A 14407-nucleotide genomic window follows, 5' to 3' on the forward strand; every position below is an offset into this window, starting at 1 on the left:
TTTGACGACAAGGATAGATCATATAATGATGTGATTGACCCAGATAAAAATAGTCTAAATTTAAGGCCAAATAATAAATGCAATTATTATAATGAAATTGACTTTAATGCATGGCTCAAAAGTAAATCAAATCAAAATGTCTTTTCCAGCTTTCACTTAAATGTTACCAGAGAAATTTGACGCATTAATGCATTTCTTATCAACTTTAAACATACAATCTCTGTGTTTGCTCTGACTGAAACATGGCTTAATGAGGATAGTGAACAATTTTACTCTGTACCACAATATAATGCAGTTCATGTTTGTATAAAAAACAGAGGGTGGCGCAGTTACTGTTTTTATACATGAGGATTTTTAATATTTTGAAAGAGAGTATCTGGGTTTTCATTTTGTTGAAACTGCGGTAGAAACATCATTCTTAGAAATTCCAAAATGCAGCAGTTTTTGAGGTCAAACCTTAATCATTTGTTGCATTTACCGGCCACCTGAAATTGATATTGGTATTTTCAGTGAGGCATTGTCCTCTACACTGGAGATGATTGCTGTTAAAAATAAGACTTGCATCCTCCTTGGGGATTTTAATATTTATCTTTTAAAACATGAATTAAATTCTTCAGTTGACTTCTTAAATAGACTTTATACATATTATTTTTATCCTCTTATTCAAAAACCCACAAGGATAACTAAATCAACTGCAACCTTAATACACTCAAATATAGAGGGCCTTTTTTCTGGAATCATTTATCTCTTGCTCTAAAGACTATATCCACTTTTGACTCTTTTAAAAGACAACTAAAAATAATGTTAACACACAAGTACTCTTTAACAAGTGTATATGTATGTATGTGTAGGGCTGCCAAGTTTCAGAAAATGACAAGAGTGACACTTTTGGGACATGATGCGTTCTGGCAAAAAAAATTTGGTCTTTTTGGTCCAGACATAAGCAACTGGTAGCTGAAGGGCCAAATGCAGCCCTTGGTCTAATGTTATGCGGCCCCAAAGTAAAGTACAAAATGACAGAAAAATACACAAAACAAGAGCAAGATCCATCCATCCATTCATTTTCAAACCCGCTAATTCCGTTTATCAGGGTCGCGGGGGTCTGCCGGTGCCAATTTCCGGCTGTCATTGGGCGCTCGGCGGGGGGGTACACCCTGGACAGGGCGCCAGTCATCGCAGGGCAACAAGCGCAAGATAACACAAAATATTACAAAGAATTACATCATTGCAGGAAACTACAGTAAAAGACAAGAAAAACAAAAATACTCCAAAAACACTCAAAACTACTACAAAAATGAGCAACAGTAATACACACAGTTACTCAGAAAAGTAGACATTACAGAAAATGACAGCAAAAGTACACAAAAATATAGAAATACACAAAAATTACTCAGAAAATGCAAATACACAATATGACTGCAAATAAACAGATATTTTACAGGAAAAATACACAAACAGACTATAGCAATGCATAAAATGCCTGACAATGAGTAGACAACAACAAACACACAGAATGACAGAAAGACACAAAATTACTATAAAAACTCATTGTTCTTTCCTGTATTATTGTTCAGATCGCTCATTATTCTAAATGCTGACATGAATGTTGATCATGTGACCCTCCGAGCAAACAAACCCATTTTTGTGGCCCCACTGTGATAGAAGTTGCCAATATATTTGTACAAGTTATAAATACTTGTTCATTACTTTTAGTGTTGTTTGGTGCATGATAAGAGTACATGTACAAAAGCATATATGCAATAAAAAATAAATATAAGTTAGAATTCATATGGTTGAAATTAAATAATCATTCAGTTTCCTTTGCACGTATAATTATATAAATAATATATAACAAATCCACTGTCTTTTAAAAATCTATTTGACAATCATGTTTCTTCTCCAAAATAATAAACCATAGAGGACAAAATACAATAACTCCTATAGCTTGATGGAAGCTCCTCTTTACCGTCTCTACCTTGTTTAAAGCCAAAATAGTTCCAAATGTGACTTTTGGAATTTGTTTTTTGAGCAAAATTAGTGATGCCACTGACGATCGACCCTGCGGCAAACTCGCCGCTCGGGTCCGGTGCTTCAGCCACGGTGAGTGTGTTGTCTAGTGTTTGTGACAGTGCGTGCGTCTGAGTGAGACAGAACTTTAGATTGTTTGTTTTGAACCATAATTCTATCAAATTGGAGCTGTCTTTCGTTCAGCACATATTCATGTCTGTGGTTCAGCCGACAGAAACACACAAACAGCCTAATCAGCTAACAAACGGGTGGAAACTGCCTATCATATCCCGGATGTCACCAGGGGGTTAGGTGAAATATAAGCGTGAGAAATGTCAAGTGTGGCGTGTGGTGTGAGAATGGATCAAAGTGCGTGACTGTCACACTCAAAGCGTGAGGCTTGGCAGCTCTGCTGTGTGTGTATATATATTTAAAACATACCTGCTCATGCCCTTTTCTTGTTTAAATTGACTTTGGAGAGGTGGTCTTATAAGACCTCTAATGGTCTTCTCACTCTCTCCTGCACAGTTATGTTCTTTAACTACTGTATACATTGTCTTGTTATTTGTGCAAATAAAATATAATAAAATCAAAGTGACAGAACCTCCAATCGGAGGAAAAACATCATAATTCTCTTTATTTTTTAATCAAATTTAAAATGTATGTGTGCTTTATCATTTTCACGGATTTCAATGACATTTACAGGCATTATGAAAACTCCATGCTCCGTGATTTGTAGATAGCCCAAAAAAAATGACAACATGGCCCAGTCCACCTCCTTGGCTTCAGACCGCCTTCATTCACAGACTACGCACTTTTGGCTGATTTACACACGATGGGCATGTCAGGAGCCTGGACCTGAGAATACGCACAGGAGAGAGGAGCGTAAAAAAGCGCAGAAGTCCAGACCGGGGAATACGGCCCTTTGTCACTTAGAAGTGTTTGGAATGCTAAATGAGCTTTAGTAGCTCTTGCTACATAGCTGAGCTTTCTTAAAAGATTAATAATCTATATTTCAGATGGAACTGTGTACCTTAAATGTTTTACTAAGAATGTTTTACTAAGAATGTTTTACTAAGAATGTTTTACTAAGAATGTTTTACTAAGAATGTTTTACAGAATAGCCCCATTGCATGGTCAATACTAGATTACCTATTTAATTTCTGTTTCCCTTCACAGAAGCAGCTGTAAGACTTGAGGAATATATTACATGACCATAAAAGCTCAGTTACTTCACAGTTTGAAGTTCTCTCAGTTCTTCCACAGAATACACCAAACACTACTGAGGTAAGATAACCCTTAGATTATTGTACTATATTGCAAAGCTGTCAGAAGTTGCTTTCTTAAATTGCTTTGTGTTTCTCTCTTATTGAAAGACTTATTATAACACATTTGTTTCACAGCTAAGATGAATTTGGAGGAATACTTCGAGAGGATCGGTTTCCACGGTTACTTTGGCAAACCTGATCTTGCAACTTTGAAGTTGATCCACAAACTGCATGTGATGTCAATTCCATTTGAAAACCTAAACATCCACTGTGGGGAAACCATGACCATGGACATTGTGATAATCTACGATAAGATAGTCAAGGGCAAGCGTGGAGGTTGGTGTCTTGAGAACAACTCTTTGTTTGGCTGGGTTATGAGAGAAATGGGGTATGATTGTGTAACTTTGGGTTCCAGGGTTTTTGAAAGTATCCAGAATCAGTTTGGCCCTGATGAAACTCATCTTATCCACAAGGTCATGATTGACGGACAGGCTTACATAGCAGATGTAAGTTTTGGGGTGTCCTATCAAGTGTGGGAGCCCCTGGAGCTCATATCTGAAAAAGAGCAACCACAAGCAGCAGGTATCTTTTATTTGAGAAAAGAGGAGGATGTGTGGGTGCTGGAGAAGACAGCCAGAAAACAACAGGTTGTTAATCCGGAGTTTATCAACTCAAGCCTCCTGAGCAAGGAGCAAGAATCTAAAAAGAAGATTTACTGTTTCACATTAGAGCCTCGCCACGCTCATCACTTCTTTGAGGTGAACCAAAAACTCCAAACTGACCCCACTTCCCTCTTTATCAAAAAATCCATCTGCTCTCTACAAACACCCACTGGATTCAAAGCTCTGATTGGCCTGATCTACAGTGAGGTCACCTTCAAACCCGATGAAGGTGTCGATGTCTTTGAAATGAGGAATATAACAGAGAGTGAGATAGAGAAAATTCTTAGAGAACATTTCAATGTGAAGTTGCAGAATAAACTGCTACCAACAAACAAAAAAACATCTTACACCCTCTGAAAATTGTTCAAGGTTATCTGATTTACTTTTCAAGGATCTTGTTTTTCATACAATTACAATTGCGTGAAATTTGGAATTTTTACAACACCAAAAATGAGTCTACCTAATCCTGATTAATGGCTTTTATGTTAGTTTTTTTGTGCTGACCCTAAACCTTTTGTTGCATTCTCCAAGCTGGAAGCTATATTACATTCTCTCTAAATCATTGTTTTTTCAGTTTTGTTGAGAACAGCCCATTTGAATTTACGACAGCATCATGAAAAGAATCTTGACATACACACAAAGAGGTTTTTTTTTTTTAAGAGTTAGAAAGTGCATATTAAGGTGGGAAAAATTAGTGGTATGAATATATATTCTTCAAAATAAAATAACATTTTAAATCTAAATATCTGCTGCGACCCAAAGGGAACAATACCATTCACCGCTAGTGGAGACCTTTTGCTCTACAACACCAATGTGCACCTCAATACACAAACATGTTTTTTAAGAAATGTTTAAAATCAAATTAAAAAAAAAATGTAGGACATATGCTACCTATTATTCCCTGTGTTCTTTGATTTTATTTTTTTAATTTTTTCAAAAATAGTCTGTCCCATTTTTAAAAGGATACACTTAAGCAATAATTTGAAGTGAATAGAATTAGAATAATATTTTCTTTAGTATTTAGTCTGGCTTTGTCAAGTCCTGAAAAATGTTTTGGTGTTGTGGAAATGGTCAACCTAAAAGAATCTGGTGAAATGTTCCAGTGGTATCCAGTTCAATTATATGCTGTTATCTACCTATAAAAAGCAAGGATGGTCTGTGTTGTGTGTGTGTGTGTGTGTGTGTGTGTGTGTTGTGTGTGTGTGTGTGTGTGTGTGTGTGTGTGTGTGTGTGTGTGTGTGTGTGTGTGTGTGTGTGTGTGTGTGTGTGTGTGTGTGTGTGTACGTGCGTATATCTCCCCGACGCGGTGCGAGTTCGACCTGAAACTTGGTCAACGGTTTCCAAATATCCCAAGTGTGTATCTGTTATTTTGGAGTAATTTGGTCATTTTAAAATGTTTATTTTAATTTTAGTCCACTTCTGGACGGCCCCGAAATGAAACCTATTAAGCTTTTGACCTCAGGGCGTGAGGGGGTTCATGACGTTTGTTTGGGTTAAAAAAAAAAAAAAAAAAAAAGGTCAATATTAAAAACGTTTTTGTACCGCTAAAAGTCATTTAAGTTAATATTTCATGGTTATTTAATATTATTCCTGTGATTCCAAACTTACTTTAATCTCGGGTCACACACTTCACTTCTTCCTTCATCTCCATGAGTGTGGGCGGTGGCTGTGCTGACGGTCGTTAGCCGACCTTATCGCAAACATTTTAATTCTTCAAACAGAGGAATGTAACGTTTTTGTAAGTGGATGGGTCCACTATGATTATTGTTTGTTCTGTGCAACGGTGAGTGTTTTCTTCTTATATTCTTCTATGTGCTAAGAAAGATGCTAGCAGCTACAATGTAAACAAACACACAACCACACACACGGCTGATGCGCGTGCGTGCACTACATTGGGATGTACATGGTGAACTCACACAGAGCCGTTGAGAGATTTGCGACTTTGGTGTTGCAAAACGTTTATTTTTCGTGATACTTTCGGGTCTCTCTTTTTACACACACACACACACAGTATTATATTATCTCTATCTAATCGTACTACGACCGTATTATTGTTATTGCTATTCTTATATTATTCTTTTTTTTATTATTCTTTTATCTTATAGTTACCGGTATTGTCATTGTATTATTATTATTATTATTATTGCTATTACCTTATTATTTTATTGTGTTTATTGTATTATAGTTACTGATTTTCATTATATTATTTTGTTATTGTATAATTGTACTCCTATTGTATTAAAGGTATTGCTATTCTTATAATTACTATTATATTCTTTTTCATTATTAATATAAAATTTTATTATAGTTACTGGTGTTCTCATTGTATTATTAGCATTGCTATATTATCATTATATTGCCTTATAATTATTTAATATTGTATATTGTTAATAAAACGTTTATTTTTCGTGGTACTTTCGGGTCTCTCTTTTTTTTTTACACACACACAGTATTATATTATCTCTATCTAATCGTACTACTACCGTATTATTGTTATTGCTATTCTTATAGTATTCTTTTTTTTGTATTATTCTTTTATCTTATAGTTACTGGTATTCTCATTGTATTATTATTATTATTGCTATTACCTTATTATTTTATGTTGTTATTGTTTTAATTGTATTATAGTTACTGGGTTTTCATTATATTCTTTTTTGTCATTGTATAATTGTACTACTATTGTATTAAAGTTATTGCTATTCTTATAATTACCATTATATTCTTTTTAATTATTAATATATATATTTATTATAGTTACTGGTGTTCTCATTGTATTATTAGCATTGCTATAATATCATTATATTACCTTATAATTATTTAATACTATATATTATTAATATTGTTTTTAGTGCATTATTATATTATTTTGTTATTGCAATTATTACCATTAATATCATTACTTTTATTACTATTACTACTTTCACTCTTAATATTATATCCCTATCAACATATTTATTATTATCAGGGCTCTACACAAACACAGCCATACATGCTGATTAATAGTTGACTTAACTGGCGTACCGTAGTTACCGTGTCTCTCTTCTTTTTTTTTCTCTCTGTCTGCACATGCTGTCAAAGGTCAACACTACAAGAAGTGCAATCATTATGAGACAGCAATGCATGTTTTGTTATTGCAATAAAATAAATTGATTTATTTTATTGCTTAATTGTGACCATCACCAGCCCTCCCTAAGGAAGGGTGAGAAATCTTCAATTATAGGGAGGATATAAAAGGGAGAGCAGTGTAACCCCCAATTTCCACTGGATGCGGCTCCGCTGCGGAACGTCACCCGCCGCGTCACCGGAGCTGATAGGTTTCCATTTTAGTCTATGTGTTAATTTCCACCGGGTCCGCTGCGGTGCGGTCTGCTCCTTCCCAGATGTGGTAGTCCGGTGCCCTCCGCCAGATAAACGCAGGGCTTCTATTTCTGGCGGACACCGGAGCATGACGCATCAATCAGCACAGAGCAAATGAAGCTAAACAGGAAATTAAGCACGTACTCTGCAATAAAATATCGGGTTGCTTTTCAAAATAAAACACTTCAGATTATATTTTAAGTAAATACATCACCAAAACGTCCTAATATGTGAGTGTGGTGCAAACAAGTGGGTGAGCCAGACCAGCTGAAGAGTGAGTGATGTGAAGTGCCCATGTAGGAGGCCTGTCTGGTAAGCGCCCGGCCCATCGGCGTGGCAGGCCACCGGAGAGGGTAGATGGCGCAGACGGGCACGCGGCACTACAGGCCCCAGGGACGCGCCGAGCAGCACAACCGGAGACCCCCCGCGGCACTCCCCCGAACCATGCCGGCCGTACGGAGCACGGCGGGACCCCCCCCCAGGCGGGACCAGGCACCAGCCACATCCCCAGCAGCCCAGGAGGCGACCACCCTCCGCAGCCGGCCCAGAGCGGCCCGCCCTGCCAAAGCAGGCGGCGGCCGAGCAGGAGAGAGGCCAGCTTCCACACCAGGGCCAGGGCAGGCCCCGCACGACACCACAACATAGCACCCTCCACAGATGGGCGGCCCCGCCCCCCCCGACGAGAGAGGACGCCACCAACCACCCAGGCAGGGCCACCCCGCCAGCCACGGACCGACAGGCAGGCGAATCCATGCACCCCCAGCCAGGCACCGCAACCCCACACCAACTTCGCAGCAGAGCACCCCCCTCCCGAGGAGGCCACCCCACAATCACCCACGCGGCCCCGGCCACCAGCCCCACCCCGCCCAAGGCGGTGCGGGACCTCGCTGCACCGCGGCCAGTCCCCGGGCAGACGGCGGGGGGGCGCGCCCCGAAACGCCGAAACCCAAGACCCACCCCCGGGACAACCCCCACCCAGACACGGCACCCACGGGGCCGCGCCCCCAGCCAGCCAGACCAACACTCCCCGATGGCGGATCCGCCAGGACAGGAGCCACTGGCCGAGCCCCCACACACACCCACCCATCACGACCCAAGGAGGCCCCAGAGCGGGCGAGGCCCCACAACTCACCCTTCCCTCCCCAAAGCTACACAAGCCGGCCCTGCTGTCCCCCAAGTGAGCCCCCGGGGAGGGGGGGGGAGGGGGCGGCCAGGCCCAACGCGCCAGTGGCACCCTCAGCGAAGGCGCGCCCAGGGAGCCAGGCCAAGGCGCCCAGACCGGCCGGCGGGGCAACCCACCGCAACACCCCGTCACCCAACAACCCATGAAGCAATCGTTGCCCCCACGAGCAGCCACCCCGTCCCGGACCCCCTTCCCGAAGCCATAAACCCCACCACCCCAGACGAGCCAACCCCCAAGCTACCCGCCCCCCACCAGCATCCCGGGCTGACAGGAGCCCCCATGCCAAACCCAACTGGAGAGCAGGCGCAGAGTGAAGGCGTAGGAGGGGTGCAGGACGAGACAGGGGGACAGAGAGCAAGAGGAAAGAGTGGCAGAGAAACACGCAGGCCCTCAGCCCCAAGGGCCACCCAGAAGTGCACAAATGGGGCAGGAGAGCAACACCAAACCGCACAGGGACCACAAGAGCACCCGAAAGGGACGCACGCCCCCCGCAGAGGCACCCAAAACACCCCAGCAACCCACTCAAGCCACCCAGGTCAAGGCCACCCCCACAAGCCCATGGATGTCCAGGTCTACAGTTAGATCAGTGGTGTTAGTAAAGAGTGGTGCTGGAAGTTGCTTGCAGGCTAGATCATCAGGCTAAAAATGAAAAATCGAGATTCAATGCAATTAGAAAAGGAGTCCAACGCTCCTCAAAGCAGGTTATTTTATTTTTTCTGAGAGCAGACATCTTTTCCATGGAAATAAATTCTATGAGGGGATTTCGCCATTGTTTATGCTTAATGATTTTTATCTTTCCAATTCAGTAATTTGTTTTTTTTGCTATGGCGAGTGCGCAAGGATGGATTGTGATTGGTTTACTGGAATATCAAGCATAGTCAGGTCTCCTAACAGACAGTTTTTCAGTGACTAGAAAACCAAACTGTTGAACTGGCGAACAAAGCCATACGGCATGTAAATATGAATCAGCTGTTCCCTGGGTGCACTGAGAGCAGATGTCTGTTGGGGAGAAGCCCATTTTATACATTTTCTGTTGGGTAAGTGGGATCGGTGGAGGACCTTGTATTGAATTAGCTAAGATTTGTGTTTTTAGTCATTTTAAAAGTATTACAACAAATTTCAGTCCAGAAATTGGTGTTCGAAGTGATTGAGAGTTCAGCTTCCCATTTAGTGATTGGTAAGTGATTAGAGTTAGTGTAGTGTAGTGTAGTGTATATTTTTGAGAGGTTTTTTTTGTTTTTGTTGAGATATTTTTCATATATATGGCCAGTTCTGGAGTTGTAGGTGATTAAATCTATTGCCGTATTTTCTTAATTGTCTCTGTTACTTGTAAGTACTGAAGAAAATTACTTTTATTTATATTGAATGTTTGGGTTAGATTGTTATATGTCCTGAGCTTATCGTTTCGAAGAGGTCTTGGAGATGAATAATTCCGCTCTCTTCCATGTTTTTAGATAGAGCGGTGTTTTTCTTTTTCTGAATTCAGGGTTGTGCCAGATTGGAGACAGCATGCTAGTTTTAATTGAACATTTGTAATGCCTGGGCTTTCCACACGCAGTCAGGGTGGAGGCATCAGTGGGTTTTTTAAGCAGTTATGACGTTTGAGGGTTGCAGTGATAAAAGGGAGATCAGAGAGTTTAATATGTTTGCAGTCTCGCTGTTCTATTTCTAGCCAGGTGTTGTGGTATTCTTTTGGTTTTAGCCATTCTGTTAAATATAGAATTTGGTTTGCTAGGTAATAATGCGTGAAGTTAGGGGGCTTCCAACCCTCCCTCGCTTTTATTATTTTGAAGGGTTGAAAGGCTTATTTTTGTTTTTTTATTCCTACATAGAATTTTGTAATTGCCGAATCTAATCTTTTGAACCATTGCGTTGGTGGTTTCAGTGGGATCATAGAGAACAAATAGTTTATTTTAGGTAAGATTTTCATTTTAACTGAGGCTATTCTGCCAAGGAGTGAGATGGGATGATTGTTCCATCTCCGCAGGGTCTTCTGTGACTTTATCCAACAGCGGGTCTAGGTTCAGTTTAATATAATTCATTTAGGTTTGGTGATATATTTAAGCCTAGATATTTAATTGTATTTGTGGGGGAGGGGGTATTGTGGGTTTTGGGTTGCTGGGTTCCATGAATTTTTTGTTAATGGAAGGGATTGATGATTTGACCAGTTAATGGAATAGTCTGATAGTTTAGAGAAGCTGTTTATTAGTTTAAATAATTATTCTAATGAGGATTGGGGTTTCTTCCAAATAGAGTAAATATCATCCGCATAAAGATTAATTTTGTGTTCTGAGATGGATGAGTGGATTCCTTATAACAGTTTTCTGACGAACAGCTGCTGCGAGAGGTTCACCAAATATTGCAAGACCAAAGGTGAGAGTGGGCAGCCTTGTCTGGTTCCCCTCTGCAGTGTGAAGCTTTGGGATGTTATTTTGTTTGTGGTTACTGAGGCCTTAGTTTAGAGTATAGGGTGGAGATCCATTGTATGAATGATTCACCAAAGCCAAATTTGCCAAGGACAACAAGGAAGAATGACCAGTTGACTCTATCGAATGCTTTTCTGCGTCTAGTGACAAGATTATTGTTTTCTTTTTAGAGTTCTGTGCCATGTTGATCAAATAAACAGCCTTCTAACATTGTCTGTGGAGTGTCTATTTTAATAAATCCTGTCCTGGTCTTGGTATATAATTGATTGTACGACTTCCTCTAACCTGGAAGTGAGTGCTTTGGAAATAATTTTTATGTCTGTGTTAATAAGTGAGATGGGGACGGTAACTTGAGGGTAACATGGGGTTTTTGTCTGGTTTAAGTAGTAATTTAATGTTTGCTGTATTCATGTGACCTCCTACATAACCTTTATTTTTAATCTCTGTTACTACTCTGAAAAAGAGCGGAGCCAGTATTGACCAGAATGTTTTAGGATTCAGCAGGGGACCCATCTGGACCTGGTGCTTTGCCTGGTTGACATGCTATCCAAAGCATTTTGTTAGTTCTTGTAAAGTTAATGGTGAGTCTCAGGTGGTTTTCTGCTCTATGGTGAGCTGTGGTAGGTTTAAGTTATTGAGGAAGGTTTTCATATCTTCAGGGTCAGAGTTTAAGTTTGATGAGTATAGGTTTTGATAGTAATCATGAAAAATCTTATTAATGTCCTGAGGTATGAGATTGCTGCTATGAAATAGTTTTCTTTGTTGTGTTTAAGCTGATTTGCTAAATATTTGCCTGATTTATTATTGTAGTCAAATTTTTTTGTACCGTAATTGCTGGCAAAATAAAATCAGTTTTTTTAGATAAAATGTCCAGATTAAGTTTTGTATTTTGGAGTTTTTCCATAAAAGTTCAGACGGGTTAGCTGCGTATTCTTCCGTAAGTTTCTTAATTTTTTCTTCAATCGTTTTTTCTGCTATCTGTTCCTGTTTTTTCTTATAAGAGAGTATGATATAATCTGTCCCTCTGATGACAGCCTTGCCGGTTTCCCAGAGTAGGACGGTGACACTTCCAGAGAATCTTATCATTTTAAACCAATTCACTGTCATTAAGTAATGAAGTATTAAAGCGCCACAGAGAGGATAATTTCTGATTAGAGTCACACTTCAGGGTGAGGGATATCGGGGCATGATCGCTAATGATTATAGTGTCTCTCTTAACAACCTGCGACGGATTATGTGCAAGAAGCACACGCGCATGTGTGATAGATAACGCGTGAGGAGATGGCTGACACACACACACACAGTAAGTCATAATAAAAATATACTAAATGAGTTAAAAAAAATTAAAACTAAAACAAACATGTTTATACAAAAAGTACCACAAAATGACAACAGAAATGCATAAAAAATATACAAAAAGCTCGAAAACACACAAAATTACTCCAAAAAACATACATTACAGAAAATACACCAACAACAACAAACATATGAAAATGACTCAAATACACAAAACTAAATATTTATACAAAAATACACAAAATAACAACATAAATGCACAAAACTACAATAAAAAAGATACACAAATACATTCCAGAATCACACTGCAATGGCAACAAAAAACAATAATTATACAAAAATGCACAAAAGCACAACAGAAAGATACAAAAATACACATAATGACTCAAAAACAGACATTACAGAAAAATACATCAACCAAAAAAATATAAAAATGAATAACAAAAACAATAATGATACAAAAATGGCACAAAAGCACAACAGAAAGATACAAAAATACGCACTTATACCCCTTATGCTCCCACATGAATGCATACCCCCGACGGGCACTGTACCAGTTGATATAAAAGTGCAATTAATGCATGGAAAACATTACAACTTTAAAGCATTTGTTGAAAAGGATTGCGTCAGCCTCTAACCTTGGATTGTTTATGCTTTCAGGCATTCATCCAGCTTTATAAATCTTAGAAATCAAGGCACACACAGAACTGATCAAACCTTGTGTTATCTGCTCTCAGTTTAGAGGCCTATGCCAACTTTATTGGTTTATAATAAAAACAAGAATTTAGAACCTAAATATAAAAAAATGTGTGAAAGAGAAATAAAAAAACAATGAATCTTATATAATCGACCTCTTTGTTTCTTGCAATTATTTGTTTTGAAAAAAAATACAATTATGTATTTTAATAAACCATGACTATTGTATATATAACTCTGCAGAGGCATTTAGCGACATTTTAGCTCCTCTTCTTAATGTAACATGTTTTTGCCCTTAAATAATTGCTCTGTTTGATGTCTGACTTATTTTATTGTTTGTTTAGAAGATTGCAAAATGTGGAAGAGGCACTAGTAGCATGTCTTGAGTTTCTTGAAAAGAAATATACAAAATGATGTGTTATTATTATTATAAATGTTTTGGCTTTTTTTACGTTTTCTGCACAGGCACACTAATAAATACTCACACACACTGTATAGACAAGAATGACATTTTATTCAAAAGACTAATTCCTAGATGCTGTTTTCAAATTTAAAATAAGTATTTTGTGGAACCTGCAGTAATAATAAATAAATTGTGGCTGTTATGGATACGCCGCTATTGTTAAGCTAATGATACTGCTATATTAAAGCTTATATTAGGTCAATATTAATACTATGCTAATGTTAATGTTGATGTGAGATTAATGCTATTGCTTGGTTATTGCTAATTTAATGCAAATGCTAGCTAATGCCAACAATAAGCTAATGCAGTACGAAGGCCAGCACCTGCATGGTCACTTGCATCCTCAAATGCAAATATTATTATTATTATTATATATGATTCCTCAACATGATAGGTGAAATTCACTGTAGGCACTTGGGCTACATTATATATCACATTACATCATTATGTTTTAAGTGTGCAGGAGTAGGGGTACATAGTTTCAGGTTAAATGTCTGAGAGGGTACATGAACTGTGAAAAATTATGGGGAGAACCCAGAACACTGTCGGCAGGGAGGCACCAGGAGAGAGAGCACCAGCAAACCTCTGGCACCACACCAAACAGCAACCAGCCCCTGAGCAGACTACAGTGTGGCACCCCCCAGCCACGGAATGGCACCTATGGGGGGCCAGCAGACCCAGCCAGCGAACCAGCCCCACCCGACGTAGACCAGCCAGGCCACAAAGCACAGGCTGCCTCCCATGCCTACCCCCCCCCCCCACACACACACACACACACACCCAAAGACCCAAACCCTACCTACATTGGGGCTCTTAACAGCCTATCAGATTAAGAATCTTTGCCATGACATCAGAGGCTGTGATGTCATGGCAGGAGTTCTTTTTTACAGTATTTCAGCTTTGATCCTTGGTGAAGGAATAAACAGCTTTGTACCACAGTTTGGAAAACTTAAGCTTTTTTGAAATTCAAGTCGACCACTGAAAAACAAGAGAATGGTTACAAATGCTGCGTCACACGACAAAGACGATGAGATCCTTTTCTACATAAA

At 39.4% G+C, this 14407-nt stretch overlaps 2 protein-coding genes across 2 annotated transcripts in view; both read left to right on the plus strand.

The window, feature by feature from the left end:
* Positions 1 to 5198, plus strand: part of LOC114456329 (arylamine N-acetyltransferase, pineal gland isozyme NAT-10-like) — a 5798-nt gene extending 600 nt beyond the window's left edge. The window contains exons 2-3 of the mRNA XM_028438022.1: positions 3187 to 3294; positions 3411 to 5198. Coding sequence (XP_028293823.1) covers positions 3416 to 4294 — 879 coding nt within the window. The 5' untranslated portion in view covers positions 3187 to 3294; positions 3411 to 3415 and the 3' untranslated portion in view covers positions 4295 to 5198. The remainder of the gene's footprint in view (positions 1 to 3186; positions 3295 to 3410) is intronic.
* Positions 5199 to 8045: 2847 nt separating this feature from the next.
* LOC114459414 (proline-rich protein 2-like) lies at positions 8046 to 12886 on the plus strand. The gene is made up of 2 exons (XM_028441672.1): positions 8046 to 8795; positions 12860 to 12886. Exons 1-2 carry the CDS (start codon positions 8046 to 8048, stop codon positions 12884 to 12886), a joined length of 777 nt encoding a protein of 258 aa, XP_028297473.1.
* The last annotated feature ends 1521 nt before the right edge of the window (positions 12887 to 14407 follow it).

This window comes from Gouania willdenowi, chromosome 3, assembly GCF_900634775.1.
Source record: "Gouania willdenowi chromosome 3, fGouWil2.1, whole genome shotgun sequence".
Lineage (NCBI taxonomy): Eukaryota > Metazoa > Chordata > Actinopteri > Blenniiformes > Gobiesocidae > Gouania > Gouania willdenowi.

What these genes read in the sequence shown, in the direction of transcription:
- LOC114459414 (XM_028441672.1), top strand. Translation starts at nt 8,046, where the DNA reads ATGCACCCCCAGCCAGGCACCGCAACCCCACACCAACTTCGCAGCAGA. An exon ending in AGCAGGCGCAGAGTGAAGGC is followed by an intron (nt 8,796 to 12,859) that starts GTAGGAGGGGTG and finishes TTATGCTTTCAG; the next exon opens with GCATTCATCCAGCTTTATAA.